The 10,843-nt window shown below is 50.5% G+C and overlaps 1 protein-coding gene across 1 annotated transcript; it reads left to right on the top strand.

Moving 5' to 3' along the window:
* Window positions 1–4: 4 nt before the first annotated feature.
* Window positions 5–10,703, top strand: Bysl (bystin like). Its single transcript, XM_052745550.1, has 7 exons — window positions 5–553; window positions 4,468–4,630; window positions 7,241–7,379; window positions 7,631–7,764; window positions 8,585–8,745; window positions 8,940–9,042; window positions 9,481–10,703. The coding sequence occupies exons 1-7, from the start codon at window positions 289–291 to the stop codon at window positions 9,824–9,826; spliced, it is 1,311 nt and encodes a 436-aa protein (XP_052601510.1). The 5' UTR covers window positions 5–288; the 3' UTR covers window positions 9,827–10,703.
* Window positions 10,704–10,843: the final 140 nt, after the last annotated feature.

Raw genomic sequence — 10,843 nt, 5'->3', positions numbered from 1 at the left:
TTTGCTTTGACAGGACAATTTACGTTACATTCATGAATTCTGGAGACGGTGACTCGACGTCCACCTCTTCCAGACAATGAAAATACCTGAGAATTTGGGGAGTCCAGCTCCAGGCCCCGGAGATCTTCGAGAGATGGCGGTATATGAGGAACTTCCGGCCTCCGAACGCTGGGAGGCGCTGTGATCTCTCGGTGACCTCCTGGACACCGGAATACAAGGCGCAAGCGCAGTCTTTGCTTTAAGCCGGCTTCCCACGTGTAGACCTTGTGGGCAAGTTTTTCGAGAAAAATGCCCAAATTAAAGGTGCCCCGTGGGGCCGGGAATCAGGAGAAGCATGCACCTCTGGCCGAGCAGATTCTGGCTGGGAACGCAGTGCGCGCGGGGACCCGAGACAAACGGCGGGGACGCGGGGTCGAAGAGGAGGAAGAGTATGTGGGACCCCGGTTGAGCAGACGGATTTTGCAGCAAGCCCGGCAGCAGCAAGAGGAGCTCGAGACTGAACACGGGACTGGACACCAGCCTGCAAAACCACGAGAGCGCGCCACGCGGCTGGGTGAGTGACAAGGGGTGGAGTGGTGGGTTGGGCCGGGTTAACGCAGTCCATCCGGATACTAGTTTGGAATTAAAAAGAAGAGGCAGCTTTTCTTTCCCGCGTGGTCCTTCACTTCCACTCCTGGCTTCTGGAACCTCAGAGTTAAGCCAACAGGAAGTGATCGCTTACATCAACTTCTAATATTTATTCTCTGGGCTTGTGAAGTATTTGTTGGCTCCCTGCGTAAAGCTTTTAACAGCGCTAAGAGTTTAGGTAGTTCTGATACCGAAATAAACAAGATACTCGTCCCTGCTTTTAGCACTGGAAGTGTGTCCCAAGGCAGAGAACATTAAATAGGTAATGAAGTAATATATTCCAGCCAGGAGCGGCGGTGCTCACCTGTAATCCCAGCACTCGAGAAGCTAAGGCAAAAGAAGGCCCTCTTGGGCTACATAGTAAGTTCCAGAACAGCCTGAGCTACCTACATGGTATAGTCCTGTCACGCAAGAGCGTGAGAGAAAATGAATATATTCCTATTCAAAACAAAAAAAAAAACCCGCCATTAATTCTACAGGACAGGTTTCCCATGTTTCGTGCCTTTCTAACTAAGATCTGAAAAGCAAATGGGAAATGTTCCAGTAACGGAGGAAAGAAAGCAGTATTGTTTAGAAGCGCGGGGGGTGGAGGTCGGGGTGGGCGGCACAGATGAGTGGGAAAGCGCTTGATACTTGTCTCATTGGGGAGGAACTATGTTGACCTCCAGTTGCTTAGTCTTTCATTCTTATTTGTCCTAAAAGCAGTATTGAGATAGTTGAATATGGCCATAGGACCACAGTAGTTTTACCTGCTTTCTTTTGGGTGTTTTGATGTAGGGTCTCATGCCCAGGATGGCCTTAAACCCCGTTTGTAGGTGAGGATAACCTTGAACTACTGGTTTTGCCTCTGCTTTCCAGGTGGTGGCATTATACATGTTTGATACCATACCTTCCCTTAAAAGAAAAAAAAAAATTTAATTATGATACTGTGTCTCCTTAAGTTGCTCATGCTGGACTTGAACTTACGCTGTGACCAAGGCAGGCCTGGGCTTTTGATCCTCCTGTGCTGCTGTCAGCAGACCCCAGTTCGAAGCTGTCTATTTGATGAGTACTCCCAGCTTTTTCTCCCATAGCTCGTCCAGTAACCTGACATCCTTATATCCAACTGTCTACCTGACGTCTCTCTGCTTGCTCCATGGAGTCTGTTAGCACACTAGCCTTCCCTTGCTCAAAACAGAATCTTGGGCTCCTCTTTCTCACTCTACATCTGATTTGTCAGGAAACCCTCATGACTTTGTCTTCAGAATATATCCAGAACCGGATCAGTTTCCATTAACTTGAAACATCCACCTGTTTAAGCGACCAAGGTCTCTCCCCTGAATCACTGTGGTATCGTCATAATTTGTGTTCTGTAGCCTCTGTGGTCCGTTCAACAGCTAGAGATCAACGGCACCCTGTTTGGTCTGTTTCTGCTGTTGGCTAGGGAGGTGATGAGATAATTCAGTTGGTCAAATACAAGCTTTGAAAGCAGGAGGCTCTGACTTCAGTGCACAGCAGCCTGTAATCCCAGAGCTAGGGAGTTGAAGACAGATCTCCTGGGCTCACCAGGCATCCAGTCAAGCCTAATCAGCTAACCCAAGTCCCAGCCAGACCCTATCTCAAAAAAACGAGGTCATCAGATCCTGAGGAATACCACTGAAGAGTCACCTCTGCTGCACATGTGATGTAAGTGTGCACACACATACGAAAACTAAAATACCTACCCCACAGATGTCCACATGCATCTCTGCCCTGTTTGTTTCGTAACACTTATCTTCTTTTGTTTTTTTTTAACATTTATTTATTTTGTGTGCATGTGCAGCATACCATGATGCGTGCAGAGAGCAGAGCAAAACTCTCAATAATTGGTCCTCAGATCTTAACACTTCGTTCTCAGCCAGGCGGTGGTGGCACTCGCCTTTAATTCCAGCACTTGGGAGGCAGAAGCAAGCAGATCTCCAAATTCAAGGCCAGCCTGGTCTACATTTCCAGTCAGCCAGGGATACATAAAGAAACCCTGTCTTGAAAAACCAAGAAAAATAAAAAGAGCATTTGTTCTTGCAGAAGACCAGAGTTTGGTTCCCAGTATTCATGTGGCAGACCACAGCTATCTCTAACTCCAATTCCAAGAGATCATATGCACTCTTCTGACCTCTTTGGGCACCAGGCACACTTGTGATGCACAGGCATACAGATAAAATAATATATATAAATCTAAAACAAAATTTAAAGAAAAACAATAATAATACTTGTTCTCACTGGATGAGCTCTGCATACTCTCCTGAGCTGTGTATACCCCTTAGTCCAATTCTGTTACAAATGACCTGCAGTTATGCAATATTTCAACTTCTTTGGTTTATTAGACTCTTTCTAGGGGCTTTGCCAGATATATGTGGTGTTTTAAAAGCCGGGCAGATTTCTGTGAGTTTGAGCAAGTTCCATGCCAGCCAAAGCTACATGATCAGTCTCTCTCTCTCTCTCTCTCTCTCTCTCTCTCTCTCTCTCTCTCTCTCTCTCTCCAAAAAAAAGGGGGGCGGATCAATGTTAGGCATTTGTGGTACATGTTTGTAATTTTGACAATTGGGAGGTGGAGACAGGAGAACAAGGAATTCCAGGTCATCCTTGACTACATACGTCAGTATTGTGGAATAGAGTATTTGTTTAACTATGTAAAAATGTGTTACATTTGTGTATACTGCATTTGTTTAACTATGTAAAGATGTGTTGCTGTTTCACCTTGCCTGCCTAAGGCACCTGATTGGTCTAATAAAAAGCTAAACAGCCAATAGCTGGGCAGAGGAGGGATAGGAGAGTCTGGGGCTCAGAGAGAGAAAAGGCTAACCTGCCATAGGCCAGTCATGGAGGAAACAGGAAAGCAGGGTGGGCAATACATAGATGAGGTAAACAAGCCTCAGGGCAGCACATAGGTTAATAGAAATGGGTTGATTCTCTGGGTAGCTTTGGTGCCTGTCCTGGATCTTGTTCTATAGACCAGGCTGGCCTCGAACTCACAGAGATCCGCCTGGCTCTGCCTCCCGAGTGCTGGGATTAAAGGCGTGCGCCGCCACTGCTAGGTGGTTAAGACTAGCTAGAAACAAGTCTAAAGCTAAGGCTGAGCATTCCTGGTTAATAATAAGTCTCCGTGTCATGGTTTGGGGGCTGATGGTCCAAGAAAGCCTGCTACAAGTCAGTAACTTGTGTATTGGTTGATTAGAGACTGAACACTACTGCCTAGCCCTGGGGCCTTCCAGGTTGGCTGTACTTTTCCTTTCGGGCCCTATGGTCCTGTTTCTGGCTCTGGCTCTTTAATTCTAATAACATTAAAGTCCCTTTCTCTGATATGAGACACACTCTTGCTCCCAAATTGCCCATCCAAAGCCTCATCACCCTCTGTACTAATCTAAGTTCTTGTGGTACATACTCTCCCATGGTTTAGTTTGAGCACATGATACAACTCTGCTGTGCAGGCAGCATGGTGGGGTAGAAGGCACCGTCAGGGCAAACTGCCCGCTGTGGACACATCAATTTTCCTGTCCCGTTTGAACTGGGTACAGTGATAGTGTCTGTTTCTTGGGGTTAGCTGGACTAACCAGGTTTTACGTGTGTACTAGAACGGATCCTTCTAGGTCCCTGGGGATGGCATGTCAACCATTATTTACCAGCATCACTCTGTCTGTTTCATTTGTTGTATTTTATCCCCCAAGATTCCAAGTCTCTGGGAGCAGAAAGATCGTTTGTAACTCTGCTCCTTCCTTGCGCACATGTGTGTCTCTGACACCCTGGGCGTGCAGTACCTGGCGGAAGTGGACTGACGCAGAAGCCACTGCCCTCCATGCTTACCATTTTATCTTCCCTCTTTAGGGCCCGGAGTGCCACAGGATGGATCCGATGATGAGGATGAGGAGTGGCCCACCCTGGAGAAGGCAGCCAAAATGACTGGGGTAGACTACCAAGCAGAGGTGGTTGTAGACCCTGAGGATGAACGCGCCATTGAAATGTTCATGAACAAGAACCCTCCCATCAGGTAGGGCTCCAGAGTTGGGACAGTGGACCCTGGTAGAAAGTTCCCACAGGCTGGTAAGTTCCCTGGCCAGCTTTTGGTCTGAGCATTGCCAGCTGTAAAAATACCACCTGACCAAACCTTCTGAGTGGGTGTGACCCAGACTCTAAGTTTCTCCCCCTTATGTCCATCTGATGTAGAACTTCCTGGGTTACCTGGTTCCTTTTTATATCTGGGGTCCATTCTGTTGGGTTTGTTCTTGGTATGTCGCTCTCAGATCTTCAGCTTCCTTAAATGTAGGGCTTTCAGTCTCCGTACCCACATTTTGGCTGGGTTACTAGAACCTAAGGACCTTTAGCCGCTGTCTCTTATATCTCTCCTCTCGACACCAGTAGTGATAATGAAAAATTATCCCAGGGATTGCTAAATATCACCAGAGGGGTAAACTGCCTCCGGGGAGAAGCACAGATTCATCCCCATCTAGTTTAAATGCTGCTTCTAAACCCTGCGGGTATTTAGATTGCCTGAGGGCAGATGCTGGGCAGATGTGTCTGGCCCAGTGGAGGGGAGTGATTTTAGGGCAAAGGGCCCTCAGCCAGTGTCACCTACCCCTGCATGACATGGGGCCGTCCTTAGTCCTTCAGAGTGTGGTGTGGCACGTCTCTTGTCATGACTGTGGAATGATGAGGGACTAAGGGATGAGTGGCTTGAGTATGTGGAATGGAGAGAAGCGCCCTCCCACATGGGTGTCTGACAACTCCAATAGAGGTCACAAAGTGTGGATCTGGGCCGTGTGCCTGTCCCCAGAGGGCTCTCGGGCCCACCTCATACCTGCTCTTTCATGTTCGGACAAACAAATGGGTTTCTGCAGATGCTGTAAGTGACAGGACAGTAGAAGAAGGGACTCAGGGAACTCTGAGCACTTGCTGCTGGCATCTTCAGAAACCAGGCCAAGGTCTTTGGGAACACAGCCATCAGGCCACATAATCTGGGGCACATTGGAGGTACTGTGAAGCACCCAAACTAGAGGTTGAAAGACTGAAAGTTCACCCTTTCCCCAATAAAGCCGTAAGGCCTTAGGTAGGTTGTTAACTTCTGAGTCTCAGGCCCCGTGTCTGTGTCTGAAAATAAGAGTACCTCACATCAGCTGCAGCGGCGCACACGCCTTTAATCCCAGCACTCGGAAGGCAAAGGCAGCTGCATCTCTTGAGTTTGGGCTAGCCTGGTCTACAGAGCTAGCTCCAGGACAGCCAGTGCTACCGAGAGAAACCCTGTCTCAAAAAAAAAAAGAAACAAACAAACAAAAAACAAAGGAAAAAAAGTGCCTCCCATCAGTGTCCTGCAGACCACAGGACACAGATTGGAAAGTCCGGACACCGCCACCTGACTTCCTGCCATGCTGGAGGCTAAAACCCAGGGTCTCCTGTGTGCTAATCACTAAGTGACACTCCCAACTGAGGGGCAATTTTAAGTACACATCAGTGAATTCTGAAGATGCCATTAGCAGACTATAACCTGCTATGGTGGTAATTATGTTAAAGTTTTATGTTTTGATTTCTTCATCTTACTTTATGTGATGAGTATTTTGCCTGTATGTGCATTCCCGGTGCCCATGAAGGTCAGAAGAGCGAGAACAGGCGTTACAGCCACTGTGTATATGATGCGAACTGAACCCAGGTCCTCTGCAAGAGCAGTGAGTGCTCTTAACCACTGAGAAGTCTCTCCAGCCTTAAAGAGGCTGAAGATGGGAAGGCAGCAAGATGGCTCAGTGGGCGAAGCATGCTTGTTACACAAGCCTGGTGATGTGAGTTCAATCCCTGAGCTCACTTCAAGGCGGAAGGAAAACTCCAGATTTGGAGGAGGCAGCCTTTGATCCGTAGTGACTCCAGACTGACAGTTCTGAGTGGTCCACAGCAGTCTGTCATTTAACCCTGTCGTTGACCGGACAAGCTATTCCTACTGCTGTCACCACTTTCCAGCTAGGAAACTAAGGGAGGCATAGAGGGGTAAAGTGACAGGCCCAAGATCACACAGGGGACAGCAGAGTGATGCCTGACTAGAACTGACCACAGAGTCCAAGGACCTAACTAACCAACCACTGCTAGCTTTGTCTTACTTAAGTGCGGTGAAACTCAGGTCCTTCGCTCTCTGCAGCAGCTTGTGGTGGCTAATTGGACATAGAGGGAGCTGAGGCAGGATCCCAGCAGGATCCCAGTTTGTCAGCGTCCAGAGGAATTGTACGTTGCTCACTTCTAGCCGCTCTTGTGCTAACACTGAAACAATAGCAGAGACCAGCGTGGCCCTGTGCAGGGGGACATGCAAGTTTGAAGCATTCCTGTTTTGTTTGGGCCTGTTTTGTACCTCTCTTTTTTTCCTTTGAGACAGGATCTCGCTGTATAGTCCCGGCTGACTTGGAATTCCCTATGAAGACCACCACACTGGCCTTAAACTCAGAGATCTGCCTGCCTCCTGGGTGTTGGGATTATAGGCTTGTGCCCCCACGGCTGCCTGCCTACCCTCCTTCCTCCCTCCCTCCCTCCCTCCTTCGTTCCTTCCATGAACAGGGTGAGGGGACTTTAAAGCTTCCTGGAAAGTGACCCTAGCTCCTCATCCTTCTCCCTTCCGTCTCCATAGGCGCACTCTGGCTGACATCATCATGGAGAAGCTGACTGAGAAGCAGACAGAGGTGGAGACGGTCATGTCAGAGGTGTCGGGCTTCCCTATGCCTCAGCTGGATCCCCGAGTCCTGGAGGTCTACAGAGGAGTTCGGGAGGTAAGGGCTCTGAGGGCATGTGTGGTGGGCTATCCTAACAGGAGGGCTGTCACACATGGTACGTGACTGAGGCAGAACTGGTGGGCTCAGGTTCTTGCGCTGCCTCTTGCCTGGAAGTCACAAAACTGGTCACCTGAAAAATGAGCCTTTTGGGGATTGTTCTGAAGGTAAGTGAGGCAGCGTGTAAAAAGCCAGCCACGGGCCAGGACCTCAGCCCTGGGTGCTGAGGGTTTTGCCTCCCTCATCCCCAGGTGTTATCCAAGTACCGAAGTGGGAAACTGCCCAAAGCTTTTAAGATCATCCCTGCACTGTCCAACTGGGAGCAAATCCTCTATGTCACTGAGCCCGAGGCCTGGACAGCAGCTGCCATGTATCAAGCCACCAGGTAGTGTAGATGGGCTGGCGTGGCTGTGCTGTGGGGTAGGGGTGGCTGTGCCGTGGGGCAGGGGCAGGGGTGGCTGTGCGGGCTCTGCCTCTCTTAGCCATCCCATTGGTGGGCCCATGGACCTCCTCCCCCTTGGACTTGCTCCTATTGGTCCCTAACTTCTCCTCTTGCATTTCAGGGCAGAGTCCTATAGTAGACTTCTATGGGGAGGGCTTATATAGCTTCCAGGACACAGCCCTGGTGTGGGAGAGTAGCTTGAGAATTCTGATTCTCTGGGTGAGCTCGGATCCCTTGTGATGGGGAAGGAGAGCAAGTAGCTGAGGAGCCAGCAAAGACTGGACTGGGGCAGCAGCTCGAGGTGCCTCGCTTCATCCACAGAAGGCCATGGGTTCAAGCACCAGCACCTTTAAGGAAAACACTAGGGTCCGGAGAGGTGGCTCAGTGGTTAATAGCACTTGTCCTTCTAGAAGCCCTGGGCTCCCAACACCCACGTGGTGGCTCTCGACCATCTCTAACTCCAGGAAATTAGATTTCTCCTCTGGCATCCATGGGTACCAGGCACATATGTGGTGCAGACATACATGCAGTCCACACACACAGACAGAAAATCAAAATCAAAACAAAACACCAGAGAGACCGTACTGCTCTGATTTGGGGGCATCCTATGTTGCCACGTGTTTCCTCTTTAAGCTGACCAGGGTGTGGAATACACGTTTCCCACACACCCCTCTCTGAACTAGAAAATGTCTCACATGTACCATCCACCGGGAGAGTTAAAGGGCCAGACACTTTTATGACTCGGAAACCCCCACCCCGCCAGGATTTTTGCCTCTAACCTGAAGGAACGAATGGCCCAGCGTTTCTACAACCTTGTCCTGCTCCCCCGAGTACGCGATGACATCGCTGAGTACAAACGGCTCAACTTTCACCTCTACATGGCACTCAAGAAGGCCCTGTTCAAGCCTGGAGCGTGGTTCAAAGGTGAAAACCCACTAGTAGGGGAGCGAGAAGGGGGGTCAGCGGCTGGGCGGGTGGCTGTGGTCCACTGGTGGTCCTTAGGTGGTGGGGTGGCACGTGGCTGTGGTCCACTGGTGATCCTTAGGTGGTGGGGTGGCTAGGACTGCTTCGTCTCCCTCACCGCAGACTGAAAGGTCACTGTGTGTGACTCTGCCTAGGAATCCTGATCCCACTGTGCGAGTCTGGCACTTGTACCCTCCGAGAAGCCATCATCGTGGGCAGCATCATCACCAAGTGCTCCATTCCGGTGTTGCACTCCAGGTAGTGTTGGTGAGGTGGAGGAGGAGAGGCCAGGGCTTGGGCAAGAGTGGAGAATGAGCTGTGGTTACCTAAAGGCGTGTATGATACTCCAATAGCATAGAAGGTCTTCAAGCGCAGGATCCTAGGGCCTGGCACGTAGTACGTGTTCAGGAAATAATTGAATGATGGCGTGAGTGAATGGATAGCAAGGAAGAAAGTGATGAAAGGTGGCGGTGGTGAGACATTCGGACGCACTCTGTGGTTGAATATAGGGATTGCTGGCTCTCCAAGCCAGAGGTGGAGGTGTGGGCTGGCTGTGGAGAGATGGTGCAGAGAATCCCAGGAGTGTCATAGTGGGTAGATGGGGAGCTGTGGTGACGCCGTTGGGAAGGCTGTAGGTAAGGGTCAGTCTGGGGAGAAGACTTTCTCCAGCATCTCTGGCTCCACCTTCTCTCCTAGTGCGGCCATGCTGAAGATTGCTGAGATGGAGTATAGCGGCGCCAACAGCATTTTCCTGCGCCTGCTGCTAGATAAGAAGTACGCGTTGCCCTACCGGGTGCTAGACGCCCTGGTCTTCCATTTTCTGAGCTTCCGAACGGAGAAGCGCCAGCTGCCCGTGCTCTGGCACCAGTGCCTTCTGACGTTGGCACAGCGCTACAAGGCCGACTTGGCCACGGACCAGAAGGAGGCCCTCCTGGAACTGCTTCGACTGCAGCCCCACCCCCAGTTGTCTCCTGAAATCAGGCGTGAGCTTCAGAGTGCAGTCCCCAGAGATGTGGAGGATGTTCCCGTCACCATGGAATGAGAACAGTCACCTGCCGTGGTCCAGGGGGCTTGGGAGGACACCAAGACCCCAGCTGGTTACCCAGGATGTAAAGACCTGGGTCAAGGCACTGAGGTTGGGTGGCACCTGTGGTGTCGGTCCTGGGCAGGCTGATCTGGTTGGCTCTCTGCCGTTCTAGGCTTTGGTCCCTGCTCACTTCCAGAAGCTCACTAGAGTTACCCCAGTTCAGCATCCTCACAACCCAGCTGGCACTTGGTCTATGGCTGCTCTGCAGTCCCTGTCAGCTCACTGGGTTGCAGATAAAGCAGGGCAGTTATTTATTGGAGCTCTGTGTTTGGTACAGTCGCTGGAGGTGCCTGCCTGCCCCATGGCTAGAGGTGGGAGTCGCCCGAAGCTCTTTCCTGTTCCCAGTTCTGAGAAGTGGGTTCTTAGTCCCACAGACCCCTCACTCTACCCCTTATTTCTCAAGTGTCTCTCTAGCCTTTTCCCTTGCTCTCCACAAAGAGGAAGTGTGTGCGAGCCGCCTACCATTGACGTGACATGTTGATGGGCTCCTTGGGGGACAGCAGCTGCTGCTGCCATAGAGCAGCAGTCCATGGAAAAGGTGGTAGCCGCCGTCACTGCAGGGAAGACTGCATGGCAGGGGCAGGCCCTTTCTCGAGGACGAGACAGCAGTAAGTCAGAAAAGGTCCTGCTTTCTGAGCACCGAGAGCTCTAGGTTGCTTGACAGACCAGGGTCCAATGCCTGTTGTTTGCTGATGAGCAAAGAACAATCTTCATTTGTTTTCATGGCTTGGGGAAATCTGTATGAAATGTTAGTTGCAGCCAGGCATGGATCTGAGTTTGAGGCCAGTCAGGACTAGCTATACAGTGAAAACCTATCCCATTGCCCCCCCCCCCCAAAAATGGGGGAACACATCCATGTCCCACCCACTTACATCACAGCTGACTGACTCCAAGTCATCCTGTGTATCACTTTTGCTCTGGAGAAGGTTCACCTGTTACAATCCAGTTCATGTATCTGGAAAGTTTCAGTCT

Source organism: Peromyscus californicus, unplaced genomic scaffold (genome assembly GCF_007827085.1).
Source record: "Peromyscus californicus insignis strain IS unplaced genomic scaffold, ASM782708v3 Scaffold_19__1_contigs__length_69161282, whole genome shotgun sequence".
Lineage (NCBI taxonomy): Eukaryota > Metazoa > Chordata > Mammalia > Rodentia > Cricetidae > Peromyscus > Peromyscus californicus.
This window is presented reverse-complemented; position numbering and strand designations above follow the sequence as displayed.

Coding starts and splice junctions, on each gene's coding strand:
- Bysl (XM_052745550.1), top strand. CDS start 289: ATGCCCAAATTAAAGGTGCCCCGTGGGGCCGGGAATCAGGAGAAGCAT. Junction 7,380..7,630: donor TCTACAGAGGAGTTCGGGAG/GTAAGGGCTCTG, acceptor CCTCATCCCCAG/GTGTTATCCAAGTACCGAAG. Junction 7,765..8,584: donor GCCATGTATCAAGCCACCAG/GTAGTGTAGATG, acceptor CCACCCCGCCAG/GATTTTTGCCTCTAACCTGA.